This window comes from Delphinapterus leucas, chromosome 7, assembly GCF_059928025.1.
Source record: "Delphinapterus leucas isolate spDelLeu-1000000601 "Yukka" chromosome 7, BTC_Dleu_Yukka2, whole genome shotgun sequence".
NCBI lineage: Eukaryota > Metazoa > Chordata > Mammalia > Artiodactyla > Monodontidae > Delphinapterus > Delphinapterus leucas.
The window spans coordinates 106,849,535-106,867,782 of record NC_143135.1 but is presented as its reverse complement, the minus strand read 5'-3'; the positions used below and the strand labels follow the sequence as shown (position 1 = coordinate 106,867,782).

At 49.3% G+C, this 18,248-nt stretch overlaps 1 protein-coding gene across 3 annotated transcripts in view; it reads right to left on the bottom strand.

The window, feature by feature from the left end:
* Positions 1 to 9,454: 9,454 nt before the first annotated feature.
* Positions 9,455 to 18,248, bottom strand: part of NTM (neurotrimin) — a 397,081-nt gene continuing 388,287 nt past the window's right edge. For 2 of the 3 annotated variants that reach the window (XM_022556277.3, XM_022556280.2), the window contains 2 exons: positions 14,890 to 14,922; positions 9,455 to 9,561 (listed from right to left, as the gene is read on the bottom strand). In XM_022556277.3, coding sequence (XP_022411985.2) covers positions 9,455 to 9,561; positions 14,890 to 14,922 — 140 coding nt within the window. The remainder of the gene's footprint in view (positions 9,562 to 14,889; positions 14,923 to 18,248) is intronic. The other variant, XM_022556281.2, reaches the window with a different exon arrangement.

The following is an 18,248-nucleotide window of genomic DNA, read 5'->3' as shown; positions in this document are numbered from 1 at the left end:
GTCTAAGACAGTGTTCTCCAGGGACTCCTGGAACACAGCTGAGAGGGGCTGGGGCCAATTCACAAACCACCACAGGGCCCACAACCAGGACCAAGGTCTGTATTCCAGTCGCCCAATGCAAAGGTGGGCAAGTCTCCTCCCAGCCCCTTGGTTTATGGTGCTGGATCCTACAGCATCCATGAAGGCACTTCTTTTCCGTAGGTAGATGCTGAGTTGTTGTCATGGGAATGGGGGAGATTAGACAAGGATGTCTTATCTGCCATGTTGCTATGTCACTCCTAATGAACTTTTGAAGAAATGGGAGCTGGGAGTTCTCTGGCAATTGTCCAGTTCATGTGGATAATCCGGGTTATTCACCAGATGGCTGAAGCTGAATAAAGTTGCCTAAATCCAACCAACTTTCCTGACTAACGTTAACCTAGTGGCTGGGATCTATTGGTGCAGCTTATTGCATAGAATAGCCTCAGATGCCATCTAAGCCCTTGACAATGACCTGGCCTCACGTGTATGGATTCCAGGGCTCTGAACACCTAATGCACCCTCCCAGGTGTAGCCTAACCAGATCACGTTTCTTTCCTCAAAGTCATACTGTTACTCTGAGTGCCTAGTGTGAACAAAGCGGTATTAGAACAACGCTGTGAGCAGAATACATTTTGTCTTTCCAAATTGGTTCTTTTTAGATATCTTACTTCTTAGGTTATTACTGCAAAGGTAGGCTGCACTGGAGGAAGCACACGGGGAGAGAAAAGGATAAAGGGAAATGTGTAGAAAAAAATGCTACTAAAGAAGTTGCGGGTGACTGGGATATTTAGTTGGAAAGACTTTCTCACTGACAGCTCAGGGATGTACCACAGCACCGCTGTGTCTGCGGGTAATGAAAACAGCCTGTGCTTCTACTCACAAATTCCAATCTGATCCCCAGTGTTCTGGAGCTCAGATCATCCGACGCCGTGGACTCTGCCTGACTGATTATTCTTTTCTATTTCTGAAGACAAGGAAAGATGAGGCATTAATAGAGATGCTCCGAGTGTGCCGGTGTTTAGAAGAATGATTCTATATGTGGCTGGGAAAAAAGACACGTATTAATGCAAAAATGATCAGGAGGCCAGGGTGTCTGAAGTATTTGTAAAACAGTGGTGCTGAGGTTTGGGAGAGAAGCGGCAGCAAACTGGTTGTAATGAATTTACTGCCCTTGCGTTGCCGTGACAGAGAGCGATTACTTCTGACTAGTGAATTACACTGCGGAATGTGGATTTCCTTGCTCAGAACCAGCTCTGGGCAAACGGTTTGCTGGACCCTCTCACACACGTGCTGTGCTTGTGTTGGCTCAATCAAATTCTTAATAGATGAACCAAAAACTGTTTTACCCTTGGAAGGGGTCATCCTGTACCCGGAACGTGAAGAAAATGCCAGTGAGAGGGATGAATTATCCTGATATCCTGGAACCCTAACACGAGTGTTTGGTGAATTAAGTTTTCTTAAGTAAAATGTTCTGACTACCTTAGACCTAACAGGAAAGGGGAGAACAAAAACAAAGACAGAAACAACAATAAAAAAACTGTGCTGATTTGATTTCTTTGGCTCATTGTGGGCTATCAGCTGTTTGGCTTAAGGGAAGAGTCGCAATCGCTAGCTGTTACAAATAAAAGCACAAGCGGGTTTGGTTTTACCTACACTGGCGTAAGTGTCGGGACATACACTGAGGAGAGGCAGTCAGCAAAGTCTGGAGACAAAGATCTTGTGCAGTCAGATCATTATGAGTCTGATTCCTACATGATGGCTCTAATCCACGGCGGGAGCTCCCTGAGTGATTCCAGAAGGGGCCCTGTCTTTTGCTTGTTTCTATGTTTAATTAGTTAAAAGTCAAAGCATGTTGAACACAACTCTTATCCAGTATATTTGAGAAGTGTAAGCAGGTTGTAAGTAAAATCCAGGGTGAAACTTCACAGTAGGGTTTTTTAACATGGAACTCACTGGTGAGTTTGAAATAGCCCACAAACCATCTGAAACTCTCTAGAGCATTTTGTGCATTTGCACCTGCTTGGGTTTCTTGTCTTGAGAGCTTGTCTCTATTTTCTCTTCAGATTTTCAAAGAGTGGCCTCACATCCAAAGGTTTGAGAATGGCAGCGTTTCCCATCTTCATGTCATCCCAGAAGAAGGGGGTCCTTCCCAGTTGAGTGTGGATGGAGATATGCCTCTTACGTAGCGCCATGAAGCTGATGGCTGACCAAAGGCTCTGTCTTGACTTCAAAGCCTGCCCTTGTCTTATTTCTGGAAATAGATGTGAGCTATGTGAGGACACAGAAGGAGGCCCCAGGATTTCAGACCTTGGGAGGACTCCTGACACCAGCTCGGCCAACATTCATTTTACTGATGGGGAAATCAAGGCCTTGGAAGGTACAATGACCCACTGCAGACCCCACAGCAAACCCGAGGTTGTGTTTGGACCAGAAGGCATCTTTTTTCTGCCTGTGTCATATTCTATTTGCTCTACCTATACCCATTCCTCAAGAAAATGAGGGGAAATTGGCAGGCAATCCACATGTCACCTTTAATAGGCAAAATCTGATTGTATTCCTTGCAGAGCCTGTCTAGGAGTGGTGCTCACGGGACGGGTGAGCAGGGAGGCGGGGCCTCGCCTCTGCCACTTCAGCACTTACCGTCAGCAGCATGGAACACATCTGACGTCTGTACAGGTAGACCTCCTCCCAGGTACCTAAAGGATAAGTTTAGTCTTTTTGGATTTCCCCTCAATTTTATCTTTTCATTTTCATTATTCTTGCTTTTTAAACTCCACGGACACTTACAGAAAAGAATTTTGTATTTTACATGGAGCATCTATTGCTGTACGTCTTAGTTCCTGTCTGTCTCGCTTTCTGAATGGTCAAGTACGAATGAGAGGAACCACGGGCATGAGTGAGGAGAATAACATGGCAACGGCTGGAATCGGTGACATGACAGAGCATTTGTTTTACTTTCCTTCTCTGTCTCCCTCATCCTTCCAAGGGAAGGCAAGGGCCCCTTGGCCACACGTGTGTTACATGCCTCGTGCTGTCCTGCAGGAGGTGTGGCTGATAGCTCCACCTGGGTCTCCCATCAACTCTGCAAGTGAATGAAGCTTGGTCTGAGCTCTGCCCACTGATTCGTACATCTTCCTGCTCTTCACCGAGGATTTAACATTGAAACACAGAGTCTAGGGGGTAGAATGAAAGGTATGGGGGACTCGGTGAACTGAGAATTGAACAAACAATACACAAATACGTCAAATGAGATCCGCACAAACGTTTCTGGGCTCTTGAGCTGAACACGTGTCAGGATGATGTGATATGATCATTAAAAACCTTACCTGGAGACCCCTCTTTTCATTACTATTTCTTGTTATTTTAAAGATGAATCTTGGGTATAACAGGTGTCATCTCTTTTGAAGAATTAAGTAATTATAGTAAATACCACACGTGTATGTGCACACACACACACACACACAAACACTTAATGGGAACTCTGAGAGTTTTGTCTAGTGCCAATATATTTTCCATCCACAGACTTGTTTTTGTTTTTGTTTCGTTTTGTTTTGTTTTGCGGTACACGGGCCTCTCACTGCTGTGGCCTCTCCCGTTGCGGAGCACAGGCTCCGGACACGCAGGCTCAGCGGCCATGGCTCACGGGCCTAGCCGCTCTGCGGCATGTGGGATCTTCCCGGACCGGGGCACGCACCCACGTCCCCTGCATCGGCAGGCGGACTCCCAACCACTGCGCCACCAGGGACGCCCCCTTCCACAGACGTTAAGATATATGGCAGTTTACTCCCCCTTGTTTTCCTTGTGTCTTACAGAGAACAAAACTGAACAGCAGCTTGGGGCTAACGTCATTTCTCGTTCCAGAAAAAGCCACTGTCTGTTATTAGAAAACATTCCCTTCCAACAGCTACGGGGTCCACCCCTCAAGTTCTCCTCAAGGAGCCACTTCAAAAATCTGCAGAACTGGCAGCTATGATGACATGTTTTCCCTTCCCATGAGCCTTTCTGGACATGAAGACAATGCACTGGCTGTAGAACTTGTCCAGATTCACACCTTAAATTGCCATTTATAAAAAAAAATGCAGCTTTCCAAAAGTTTTCTTACAGAAATCTTATTAAAATCTGAAATGACTTGATTATTTAATTTTAGAAATAGAAAAAAGATTAGTAATTTTCCATTATAACATCTTACACAAAAGATAAGGAAAAGGAACCCTACTAGCCAGTAGAAGAATCTGAACAAAAACCTAGCTCTACTGATTAGCAATTCTGTTCCTTTTCCAAAATATTGCACTGATACTCAGAAATTCCAAAAACCAGATCCACTGGAAGCCAGGTAAGTGCTATGGCCATAGCCAAAGTATATTTCTAGGACGTTCTAATCAAATAGATATTCCAACCGAGGGATAATTCATTTTCGAATAATGCTAACGAGCCCTAAAGGGTGGAAATCAACTCACATACCTTCACAATATGCCAGAAGCACATATCTAGGTTATCTGGAGGCTTGCATGGGCGTAAAATCAACATTCAAACGACTAAAGCCAAACGAAGCCTCCTGCATAAGGGATCATGCCTCCAAAATGCATCAGACACACACACTAATCTTAACTTAAGCTCAGGAATTAGGGAGTCTTTTCTACAGAAAGCCATGACACGGACGCGATGGGAGAAGCTGGGGTTGTGGGAAGGAGGAGTGTGAGGATGAAGGTGCAGAGACCTCAGAGATGTCTGTTACTCACGCATCATGGGGATGCTAACTTGCACGTCTTGTCTTGGAGGAAGACGGAGTTGGGCACTCACGGAAATACCGCCTGAATTATGAGCCGAGATGGGTGAGCACTGATGTTTTAGGATGGCCTGACTTGGCAGTTATGGGGATGACAAATGAGACGCCTCCATCCTCTCAAGCACCGAAGGGCAAGCTCCCAACCAAATTAGTTCCTGGATTTGGTTTAAAATAAAAATGTTTAAAAATGCTTGAAAGAGGAATCATTCAATAGATACAATCTCAGTTCTTAGCTGTTTGTCTGGTGACTGTCATGTGCACATGTATTTGGTCAGTAGTAGCAGGAGAGCCTGCAGGCTCATGGGGTGGGTACTGTCACTTGGCCACCTCTCTCCTTCTGCAAAGATTTTTCTCCTCTAGTGATAAGTACCTCAAATGTTTACCGTCGTAAGAATAAACAAAACTGTGGGCGTTTTGCTGTTCCCAGATGATACATTTTTTTATCAAACAAACCCACACATTAGAGGGACCATCCTGTGATTGATTAGTGTCACTGCTTTCCCTTCCGAACTCACGGTCCAGAGGTATAAGATAAAGACGGGGTCAGTCCAGCGAAATGTGCTGAACCTCCATCAGATTCCAGCGTCAATTCATTTGCTAACTTCCCTCCAGCGTGAAGGACAAGAACTGTCCATCATCACTGTCATTATCACCATCCACAGTGACAGAAGCGAACATTTGTGGACCACCGATGGCAAAGACAGCTCCAGTTCTGCGAGTCCCACTCATCAGAAGGCGGTCCTTGGACAAGTACTACAACGCTGCAAGTCAGACACCTGAACCGATAGCGCAGAAGAGCTGATGTGGAAAGACTTAATGGTAGGAACTTGAGAACAGCTGCACTCGTGGGAAAGGACAGATACTCTGTTGAAAGAAGATGAATGGGGTTCTCTAGGAGTGTGTGGTTAGGGCTTGAACCTCCCCACTAGTACTCCCCCCAACACACACACGACTATGGGATAAAATCTGCAAAACCTCAAGCATGGTTTCCCCAAAGGACAGCCTAAGGTTAAAGGTAGTGGCTGAATCCTAAAGTATGACTGCAACTTGACTGGAACCAAGGGGTCCAGTATGAAATCCAGTCCGGCCCATAGTAATGGTCATCCATTAGTATCTGTGCCATGAAAAACAACTGCACACGCTACTCAGGATGCTTTCTTTACTCACTCTAGTGAGCACTGTCTTGCCAAAGCTCGTTTCCTGAGAAGAGAAGCCTAGAAATCACCCCTATGAGCGCCTAGCAAAGCCGTGTCCTCCTGGATTGAACTCTGAGTCTGGTTGAAGGCCCTGTCTCATGGGCACCCTTTAGAGACTGAAATTCAGCAGATCAGGGCTTATGTGTTGCACTAAACAGGAGAGGAGAAGAAACCCCTCCAGAGGCAGGGCAGGGGGTTCTCCTACCTGCTGAGTCAGCAGTCACGGCTGGCTGGTTCTACCAGAAACGTGCTAGCGAATGACCAGAGCTCCAAAGAACCTCAAGACAAGGAGGGCTATGCAACTGGCACAGGTGAAAGGTGAAAGGAAGTCTTCCTCATCAATGTCACAGTTGGTCAGGACAGACCAGTCCTTCCCGCGAGGATGCTGACGGGTGAACTAAACCATGCTTAGTAAACCTGAAAGAGAAAGCTCTGAATCACATGGAGGTTACCTGCCACTCTGTGCTCTTGTCCTGACAAAATCCAGGAAGACTCTGTCTGCAGATGCCCTGGTACATTTTATTCAGGGGGGTTCTGGGCTCAAGTTTAGAGGTATGGAAATTCCCAGTGTTTTTCCCACTCTATTCCCTCTATTCCCGTGACCCACGATCTGCACGGAATTCCTCTGGTCCGTGTCTATAGAAGTTCCGATCACAGGGAAGCTAGTAAATCTCTCCCACTTTTATTCAAAGGAGACCCAGAGCCCCTTGCCTTTAGCAGTTCTGAGACACAAGGAAGGAATGACTCCAGCGCAGCCCGGATCTGCGAGGCTTGGTCCGACTACTCCAGTTCACGCTGCCAGGAAGAAGCCGGAGAATCTGGCACCTGGTGGTGTGGGCGGAAGGGCAGAGGGCACAAAGAAACACGAAGGGGATGGGGGGAGGGAGGGGGATGGACTGGGAGTTTGGGGTTGGTAGATGCGAAGTATTACATACAGGATGGATAAACAACAAGGTCCTGCTGTGTAGCACAGGGAACTATATTCAGGATCCTGTGATAAACCATATGGAAAAGAATTAAACAAAGAATGTATAAAATAAAAAGAACCATGATGTCAACAAGATTTTCTCAGTGCTTCCAGAAGCAGCTGAAAATGAAAGCACTGCTTTCCAAACACTTCCTTCTCCTCCCAGGTGGAACCTGCCCCCAAGGACACAAGCACGGTAATCCCGGGGTGATTCGGCTCGGACCTCATTTCTGCCTCTCGGTGAATCTTCAGCTACTTATTTGATTCCCGGAATCAATCAGAACAGGTTGGAATTATTTGAAAACTATTCTGCATTAAACTGTACCTTTTCTCCTAACTTGTAGTTAGAGGCAAGGTTTGGGGGGCAGGCTTGGATGGAAGAGAGTCCCCCAAACACTGGAGGATGGGACTGGGGATTCATCAGTACTCACCCACAGGGCCTTTTTGGGCTATGGCTGCACTCTAATGCCTTCCAGAAATAATCACACGTGAAAGCCATCCCCTAACTGGACTTGCCATCTGCCCAGGTTATGAGGGGAGGTGTGTGGCCACAGCAGGACCTCCTGAAGGCAGTGGAGGTGGGGTCACCACGAGGCCCGCCTCCCGTGCTTCTGATGGAGGAGAAGGTGCTTTCCCCGAAGCCCTGCCTGTCGTCAGAGCCCGCTCCACAGGGGGCCCCACTCTGCCCACGAGGGGTCCACAGAGCAGTAGCCTGAACCCAGAGCCCAACCCCCCTCCACTCCTTCACACCTGAGCCAGGCAGGCTCTGCTCCCCTCCCCCGCCACTTGAGAATGAGGTACCACACCAGGTAGAGAGGGACATGGAACACTTTTTAATGTCAAGTCAGAGACAACCCCTCCCTCCCCCAGCCCCTAATCCCACCTGCCCTCATCACATCACGACCCCTCCCCGAGGCTCCTCTGGTTCCCAGACTTCGGGGGAGGAAGAAAAGATCACCTAAAAACTGCATTTCCTTCTCTTTCACACACACGCACACAGAGGTGGGAAATTAAATAAAATAAACCAAGAGGATTCGATTCTCCAGTGGTCACAAAGGCATCAGAGATTCCCATAACGGGCTAAAGCGAGTGGTTACTGACTGCTGAGTTGGTCCGGCTGCTTGCTGTCTGTCCGTGCCCGAGGCATGACGGAGAAGCCAGGCCCCCCACACTCGCCCTCGCCTCTGAGAGCGGCCCCTGGAAAAGATGCTGCGCCTTGTGTTAAGTGTTTTGTTTCTCTTTTCACTTTTTAGAAATGTCTCTGACGTGTGAATAACCCAAGAAAATAAAAAGGCAGGAGCCGATTACACAATTACCAGTAAACTCTATCATCTTTTAGAAGAGCAACACACAGCTAACGCCATATACAGCATGCAGTAATGTCTGAGAAAGGACCCTGCTGAGAAGGAAAATGGCTAGAACCCTAACAAAAAAAAATATATATGTATATATATACTGTATAATATATGTCATCAAAAAAAGCATCGCCAGCAAACTCAAGATATGGTGCAGGTCACCCTTCCTTTTCTAAACAGCATGTAGAAGTGTAGTATTGTCTACAGTAAATGCCAGAAGAGGAGGACATCTGTAGCGCTGGTGGAGATGTTGGTTAAATTGTATGTGTGGATTTTTTTTTTTTTTTTTGGTGGATTTGCCAAATCCTCACCAGGTGGCTAATGCCTGGTGTGTTGTCCACCAGTTGTAAACCTAGTAAGAAGTATACTATTCATGTTTAACGTTTAACAAACATACTTCTCTTCACCCCTTTCACTTGTGTACTTTTTTAGTTTTGTCTTGTTTTTTGCACTAAGTTTTAGACTCATATCAGAAAATATAATTAATAAAATTAATAATGAATCAGAATCCCTTGTTATCTATGATGTCCATGTAGTAAAATGAAAACAAAAAAAAAAGTTTAACAATATCTTTTGTGACTGTTGATTGTGGTATTATTGTAGCTGACAGGCTGTCTTGTTTAGTTTTCCTTTTTATTTATCTTTTTGTTGCTGCGTTTCATCACACACACAATAGGGACACAGTTCAGGAATGGGCCTGCAAGCCTCCCTCTGAGTTCTTCTCTACTGACTGATTGAATCTGGGGTGGCCGACTCCAGAACTTTCCTTGGGGGGGGGCACTGTGGTGGGCAGAGCGGCTGAGCCCTTGCCCGACTGGTAATGGAGGTCACGCCATGCAGCTTGCGGGTGGGTCCAAAGCCGCGTGCATTCTTCCCGTTTGGAAAAAGAAAGAAAACTCAGCTGTACCTACGTATCTGCAAGGCGATTTCCAATGTCCTTGTTCAACCTGTTTTCCCAAAGTATTCTCTGTTCCCCTCCCTCGAATTTGTGTCCCCTTAGGCTCTGAATTTCGTGGGATTGTATCTGCTTTAGAACGGGGATGCTCGCGTTGCTCTTGGTCGCCGTGGCTGATGTGTTGGTGGCGGTGGTGACGGCAGCTTCTCCCCGGCGGGGAAAGTGGCACTCACATCAAAATTTGAGGAGTAGGTGCAAAACCAAAACCAGAAGAGGTAGCAGCCAAACGCAGCCAGCCCTCCTCGACGTTCCATTGCTCACTTCGCTGATGGCGCCCGGGCCTGCAGACACAACACACCTGTCGTGAGCCTGGCCCCTCCAACTGGGAGCATCCAGCATCCCAGCTCCATACCCAGAGGCTGCGTTAGCCTTGATCCCATGGGCACAGCTACGTGATGGGGCGCCCACCCGGGCAGGAGGGACCTCAGGTTACAGTGTGCAGGTGCCTGCTACTCCTCTGCTGTCAGAACATGCTGAGGCCATGGCTCAGGGGCAAGTTCAAGAAAAAGGTGGCTGGTTAATCAACACCTTACACAGCACTTCAATCAAGTGAGACCCCTGCCCTGTTTGCATCATCGTCCAATCCCTCCGAGCACTGCCCGCCTTAAACATTCACGTGACCCTCCTGTCATGCAGGAGAGGACTCGCTGGACACACCAACTGTCCCCTGCGGCTGCTGCACTGGCCTCGGTGCCCCTTCTGTCCATCACTCGGTCCCAGGGCAGCACACTTGGCCTCTCCCCCATCTGGATCAGGTAACAGCAGACCTCGCTGAAGTATCACATGCTTGAAAGGTCCAAACCAGCTCGCCTGAGGTGGAGGGAGGATGAAGCAAAGGGACAGGTGGCCTCTGGCCGTGTACACAGGAGGAAGGGAAGATTTCCATGGACACTGGGATGCAGAACGTGCCATGATGTGGGTCTGCTGGGGGGGAGATGGATGGCATATTTTCCTAAGAGGCACACACCAGCCTGACCTGCACACAGATACTCTCTGACGTGGAGCCACATTTGGGAGGCAAGAAAACTATGAGGTCATAAAATTCCCCAGCAGCTTCCCTGTCACTTGAAGCATAAGCTTTGTGGCTCCCTCAGCCCCGTGGCCATGAACGCCCGTGATAAATGGAGCTATGATTCAGGAACAGTACACACAAGTTTGGATGCCCAGGCGAATTAGGCACCTAATGAAGCAGGGCATCTTCTCAGACTGGACTTACTCTGGAAGGCTCTTGCACTGGATTTAACGGAGGCATTTAAAGCTGGTGCCCCGCCGCCGCAAGTCCATGTCATCACTGGGTTGAAGGGATAAAGCCAGAACCTGCTTGCCTGACTCGGACGCTGGACATGGAGACACTTCTGGCTAATGCAGATCAGCATCAAATCAGGCTTCTTGATTCCATATGGAATCATTCCAAGTCCTAAAAGTCCTGGCCTGGAAGCACTGTCCCTGTGATTTATTCCTTAGACCTTTGGGACAAATCTCTGATTCTGGGTCAGTGGCTAAACAGGAGTTTGAAATGCACCAGGTCATCCGATCTCTGTGTCTCTGGTGCCTGGTTCAAACTGCAGGGGAGCAAAATTGTCACCCCAAAATGTCTCTTTGGCATGCAGATTACTTCCAGCTGAAAGCAATCAAGGCCCAAAAGACTCAGGAAGAAACTCTGCCCTTCCCCCAACCACCTGAAGAATATAGAAAGAAGACCTGTACCAGGAAGGGAGCTGTCACCATAGGTAACTACAGTGTGACCTGGGTGTGGCGACAGCGACGAACCTGCAAAATCTGTTAGTTATTGCTCCTCTCTGTGTCCATCTCCCTGCCTGGCCCAGAAATCACTGTCTACCAAACACCCGCCTTTCCTTCTCTATGTGAATTACCTCCCCTCCCTCTGAAGTCCTAAGCCTCTACCCCCAACATCCTCTTTTTTTTAAAAACATTTATTTATTTATTTGGTTGCACCAGGTCTTAGTTGCAGCATGTAAACTCCTAGTTGCGGCATGTGGGATCTATTCCCCGACCAGGGATCGAACCCAGGCCCCCTGCATCGGGAGCGTGGAGTCTTAACCACTGCACCACCAGGGAAGTCCCCCAACATCCTCTTTTGTCTTTAGCTGAAGGTGGTATTTAAGGTGAGGGTTTGGGACATTTTGGTGAGTTAATCACTTTTCCTAGGCCTCTTCCATGTATACATATTAGTAAATTTTTGCTTTATTTTCTCCTGTTACTCTGTCTTATGTCAATTTAAGTTTTAGACCGGCAAGAAGAGCCTAGAAGGATAGAGGAGATTTTCTTTCTCCCCAACAGCAGTGCTCCCAAGGCCCGAACTTCTTGGCAGCGCAAGTTCTCCTGAGGAGAAGGACAAGAGACGCCTCTTCTGCTCCCCGCCGGGGAGGTGAACGTCTGGGCAACACAAAACTGAACGCTCTCCTTCTGTCAGTCCACTGGGATACCCGTGACAAAGGAGCATCCCCGAGAAGCACCATTCAGACTTGCTTATTGTTGACCATTCAATTGGTTGCATCTTCTGAAATCTAACTACTATGTTTCTATATAAACCACCACCAGAAACTCTAGCCTTTATATTCAATCACTGCTATGTATACAGCAGTCTCTGGAATCTCCGGAGAGAAGCCAGCCCCAGGGCTTCTAGAGTGAGGAGTTATCTGTTCCTCTCCTGTGAGAAAGCCCTTCCTCTCTGGACCACTCCAGGATCCTTCCAGGAGACCCCTGCCTCTGCCCGAGGCCAACTCTGAGACAGGGAGGTTGTTCTGAGTCCCTGGGAGCAGCTGGGTTCCAAGTGTGACGGGAGGGTTGGTGGCTGCACCGCTCCCCAGGTGCACACTGCTCCACGATTCCAAACGCATCCTGCACGCCTGGCTCATGGCGACTGGACAGACACGCATCTGTTCATACAGGGCTCCTCTCTCACCTCTTTTCTCTCCTGAACACTGGCTCACACAGCTTTGAAACCCACTCCCCACTGCCCCCCAACACAGCCCTCCCGTCCCCGCTCCTGGTAAGCGAAGGGGGACATCGCCAGTTCCCGCATGGAGATGCTCTCTGCCTCTGGCGCCTTCCACCCCTCTGGGCTGCCCGGCCAGCGGACGCCTCCAGGGAGGAGGATGAAGGATGCACACGCCAGGCAGACAGCCCAGCAGGGGCCTGGCTTGATTACCAGCTCAGAAAAGTCAGGAACCTTGTCTGCCGGCCACGGAGTCTGCAACGCCCCGCAGGTGGCGGCAGGGAGCTGGCAAAAGTGCCCGGGGAACCTGGCAATGGCCTTGCGCGGCAGGTGCTCCGGGTCGCCTGTACTGCTCCGGCTCCGCCTGTGCCCTGGGACGCACGCAGGGAGCCTGTGGGGAGGGGGCCTGGATCCCTGTCAGAGAACTCCTCCCAGAGAAGAAAGGAAAAGGCCGCTGGGTGTGCCGGGGGCCCTCCCTGTGTGATGTTCCGCGGCCACCCTCCTGGCCAAGGTGGGTCCACGGGGCTGCCACTCCCCTGGACACCACTTCCAGCCTGGCCTCGCCCCCCCCAGCGCCCTCCCCTTGCCCCGCCCAGCCTCCCTCCAGGACACAGCTGCCTGCAGGAGGAAACAGGGGTGGTACCTGGAGAAACCCGGAGGCGGGGTCTCCTCACATCCTCTCAGAGGACGTGCACCAGCTCTCCGCCACCTGCGCCTGGACCCCTCGGGTTGACTCCTTGTGCCACCTCCAGGCTGCTGTGTCTGTGACTCCAAGCTGATCAGACCACAGATGGATTGGATCCCTTCAGCCTTTACAAAACCTCCCAGCTGCTCCGTAGGACACGCACTGCATTTCCTAGTCTGCCTGTCATCTGCCTCCTTAGCCTCGCGCCCCGCCCCCACCAGCAGGCGGGCACCACACATACGTGTGCGCACACGAGCGCGTACCTTCCAGCCTATTTAATTCCCATCCTTGCACCTTCTGCCTGAAATGCTCTTCACCTGACTCACTCGCACTCCTTGTTCCAGGTTCTGTTCTGGCCCCAGTCACCTCTTCCAGGCAGCCTTCCTTGACTTACTCTGGTTTGCTTCCACAGCACCATACACATCCCACTATTAAAATATGCACCACCCTGTCCTACAATTATCTTTATGTGTCTCACATGCATTTCTTCCCCTATGCTGTGAGCTCCATAAGGGCAGGGTCTGTGCCTAGCTGGGCCCCCAACAGGTATTTAATAAACCTTTGTTGAAAGAAGGAAGGAACCAGAACATCGTGACCTGTGCTACATGTCCATGCTTACGTTGTCTCTGTTTTTCTTTCTCTTAAGATTCTACTTGGAAAGAAACCCACAAACCAAACCAAGAACAAAGCAAAACATTCTCTCCTACCTTGCCTCTGGCTTTACCTCCATTTTCTCGTCTGAACACCCTTCCCCCCTATTTCGAACTATTTCCAATAAAAGTCACTGAAAATTCTTGTGGTTGAGGAAAGATATTCACAGAAGTAAAGCCATATTGGTTAAAATTCTAGGTGGAGGGCCTGCAACTGGAAAGGGGTTCCGGCCCCATAAAGCCCCTCACGTAGGAGATGAAGGTTATCATCTCCCGCCCTAACGTGTGGAAACTCAACCTCGGAGACCTTAAGTGGCTGCCCCAAGGTCCCCTGACTTCTGTCTCCAAATACAATTATCTTTCCACTAACTCGGCGCTGTCGCTCTGTGGAACTCGCACATCTCCAGCGAGGAGGAGAGCAGAGCGCGAGGCCACAGGACCTGCCCCGCTGGGCACGGGTCAAGGTGGGGAGCACACAGGCCCTCGCACACTGACCGGCACAGCAAGCTCGCCATGCGAGGAGGACCTGCTGTCCAGGCAGGTATAGGATCCCAAGCTCCTGGAGCAAGGCCCTCTCAGAGCCCTTGCTGGCCAGAGCGACAGTGCAGCCCACCTGCCCGGTGACTCGGCCACACGGATGAGGTCTCTGCTCTTCATCCAGCCATGCTTCCACTCTGCGTGGAATGCCTTTATTGCCTCAATCTCATTATAGAGCTCTGGAGGCCTAAAGAGACTAATCACCAGGACCATTAGGGTCCCGGAGAACTGTGATGAGTGTCAATTATCCATCGGAAACATCTGGATGGAATGAAAGCCTCAAATAAGATGCAATTTATTTGTAGCCAAGTGACTCACCCAAGAACCTCCCCCTTCCTTCCCCTTTCCCCTCCCTCCTGCCACTTCCCTTCCAGCTCCAAGTTAGAGAGAGAGAAAGAGAGAATGGGGTAAGCAGAGGCCAGCATGCAAGGCCAAGGTCTAAGAAGATCATTGCATTAGAGCATCCATGTGCAAAGGAAAGAGGCGGGCCTGGTACAGAGGGGCCCAGACATGGAGCTATTTGGGGCACTGACAGGTCCTCATTAGTTCTGGCAGCAAAGACAAGTTAGACTTCTGCAGGGGAGGCACCCGGGGAGAATCAGATGTCCTTGGGGACAGTTAATCTGAATTGACACCGGGCCGGCCCAAGGTCAGGCGGTTCCCACCGGGCTGCCTCCTGGGGTTAGTGCAGAAGAAAAGGCATCTTGTAAGAAGGCAAAGAGTCTTGGGCACCTCAGCCCACCAAGGCAGCAGCTGCCTGGAAAGTAAGCATACCAACCTTTCCCAGGGGTCAGAGCTGTGGTTTTGACTTCTAAAAGAAATGAAAAACAAGCCACTGTTAAGGCAGAGAGCAGCCAGAGACACCCACTTTACCCTCTGATGGTTTGGGGGAAGGAGGCTGAACTTCCGGCCCAGCCCCCATGCTGTTCTGACCACAGCCCAGCCCCCAGACGTGCACCCCTCTGGCTTGCTGGGAAGTCAGTTGCCATAGGTTGAGTGGGGGGCCGGGGAAGGATGTGAGTGATGGTCACATTGGAACCCTGACCCAAAGAGAGCCAGCACCCCTACCGTGTCTTAGCGGGGTATGCCAGTACCGTGCAGCCAGAGGTCCCAAGCCAATAAACACTTTTTGGAGAGTAACCTTCTTTCTTTGGCCACCAGACTATCCTCGAATTAGTTGAAGTCTGCAGGCTTTAGTATAAAACTGGCTGATATAAATAGGCCCTCCTACAGCAATCTGAATGCAGGTAGCCAAGTTCTGTTTGAGATGTAAAGTTAACTGGCATTTATCAGTGCATCTTAGAAATACTGGGGAGCAAGTTTCCACGTACCAGAGGAGCCCAGACCTTTGATAGCTGACCTCTCTCAGATTCAGACTACAGGAAGCTGGCCCAGAGGGCTTCCTCTCTCTGGAGCAACCTAAGGCATTAAGACCTGCATCCCTGCTTCTGGGACCCACCTGTGGAAATGCTGGGCACCAGCCCCTCTCTGCTGGCTGACCCAGGAAACACCCTCATTCACCAGTTCAAGCTCTCAGGCCAATCCACAGAGCCTGTTCTGCTGACCAGCCAGCAGCGGGATGACCTCTCATCTTTCACCTCCCTCTTTAGCTGGGGGCCTCTGCACATGTTCACCCTGGATACAGAGGGTGGGAAATCCGTCCACAGTGTATAGGGGTATCAAATCACCATGGTGCACACTTTAAGTATCTTATACTTTTACTCATCAATTATACCTAAAATAAAGGAAAATAAAGCTCAACAAAAGAAAATGACATTAAAGTCTTTTGCATCGAAGTGATACAATTCTCTGTGCAAAGGTCCTCGCATGTAGAAGGCAAGACAACCTAGAAATAACTCAGCCTAAACTCGACTACAACATTTGACCAAAATCAGGTGAGTATGTCCCTGTGCATTCAAGCTCTCAGTCTACTCTTTAAAGGCATCTGAGATACGATGCAAATCTTGATCCAAGTGGACACTAGCAACCCTGAGAAGCCACTCCGTGGGCGGATCTACGCTCAAGGATCAAAGGGGTGACTCAGAGGAGATCTGATGCACAGTCAGGGGGGTAGAGAAAAGCCAGGAGTGCCGGTCCACGCTGTCTGCTGCGCATTTAGCAAGGACAGTCCCCTGGAGAGATTACTGGGCCCTCAACCCCAGCCTAGTAGCTAACCAGGGGCTGTTTTCATGAATTGTCTCATTCGGGCCCCACTGTCTTGAGCCTCCCTGTACCAGGACAGAGGGTGACTGGAAGGAAGGAGGACAGTCTGCAGAGAGATGCTTGGAGGCATAAAGGCATCACGGCCTTTCATCCCCAAACCACAAGCGGTGCAAAGTAGGGCACGTGTGAGGGAGGGCAGCCCACAGAGTGATGGGCTCTGTGGGAGGGAGCACGCAGGGAGGGGTTCTACCTGGCAGTCTGGCTTGTTGGAACTATCTGCAAGAGGCGCACAGTGAAAGCACACGCTCCTGCGGTGCTCTGGAGCCAGGAGTGGTCTTCCGTGAGGGCAAAGATCTGAAAACAGCTCCATCTTAGTTGTTCCATCCAGATCCTTTCCCGGTGAATCTCCAAGGTCATCATGCCTTGGTGTCCACATGGGTAAAGGGCTATTTGACACTCATTCTGGACTTTCCTAGAACTTAACCTTGGGCTTTTCCTGGTGGCAATGTTTCAACCCCTCTGCCACTCATGTGTCTCACCACAGTGAGGAGGGAAAGTAACCAAGGCATTCTTTATATTTACTGGAGACCTCCTGCTGAGCTCCAGCCCACTCCCTGTGATTTGGTTCTAAGAAGAGATGTAGAAACTGTTTCTACATCATGTTTATCATCACGAGGTGCTAACACCACTGGGCACAGCTTCCGGGAGTATGAGCCTCTTCGAACCTCCAAGCGTGTACGAGCCCTGAGCTCAAGGCTTTGTGTTAACCCTTGGCTATCGACAAAAACAACAATCCTTCAAATCTAGCATGTATTTTTCTCACCAAGAGCTAGCCTGAAATGTGTGATCTTTTTGTTGATGTATTAAGGTGAAGCCAGGTAGAGTGGGAAAGAAAGAAAGAAAAAATGAAAGAAAAATAACATAAAAACAACAAAAAAAGAACTGCTCCCTTTAAGCCTCCAAGTTAATATCTCTGGTCAAGCCATGAAGTGATCTTTCTGTCACCAAGCCCAGCTGAATCCAAGTACCTAGGTGGGCAAAGGGGTGCTGTCTGATTCTAATGGATGGGGCAGGGCTGGTTTCACACCAGGATGGTTATACAGGACAAATAAACCTTCCAGAAACAGCGTGAAGGGATCTTTTTTGGTACCTTCTGTATTTAGACACACGTGCCATAGAAATGCTCACTGCTGGGTGGCTGCCCTTAATTAACTATCTTTCATCCTCTGTAGGGAAAAACAGATCATCTCTGCCACTGCAATTGTTTCCTTCCGATGCACAGAGTTGACTTACTTCCGCCTTCTTTAATAAGATGATTTGATGGTCACTGCAAGGTTCGCAGGCATTAATCAGCCAACCTTTCCCAGCCCACTGATACCATTAAATCTGACTCCTTGCCCAGGAGATAAAAGACAAAGGACCTGAGGATGGGAAATGAACAGCCACCGAGCCGCTGAGTATGCAGTGTGCCCCTGGCACATATGCCTGTGAGGTAGGGAGTGAGGGATGGCGGTGTATCCGAGTCCTTAGTTATCACGGCAAGCGTCCTGCACCGCCAGATATTAAAATGAGAGGGGGGCATGCAATCTGTTGTGTTTGCAAAAAGGGAGCAGAGAAATACTTCAAGGGTGGCAGAAAATGCTGAGAAGGAGTGAAATTCTCTTATATGAATCTTTCTAGACCATCCGGATATTAAGTAGCAAAATAGCTTGGAATGTCTTTTAAAGCCAAGCGTTCCTTGTCCCTGGAAATCCACTGGAGGTGAGGGGAGCATAACCTGGGAGTATTTCCCTGAGAAAAGAGGTAGCTCTCTATTCTATGTGACGCTAGAAAAGGAGGAGGAAAAAACAACAACACACACGCACGCGCGCGCACACACACACACACACACACACACACACACACACACAGAGAGAGAGAGAGAGAGAGAGAGAGATGAATGAGAGAAATATCCCAGGAGCGAGATCTGTTTTC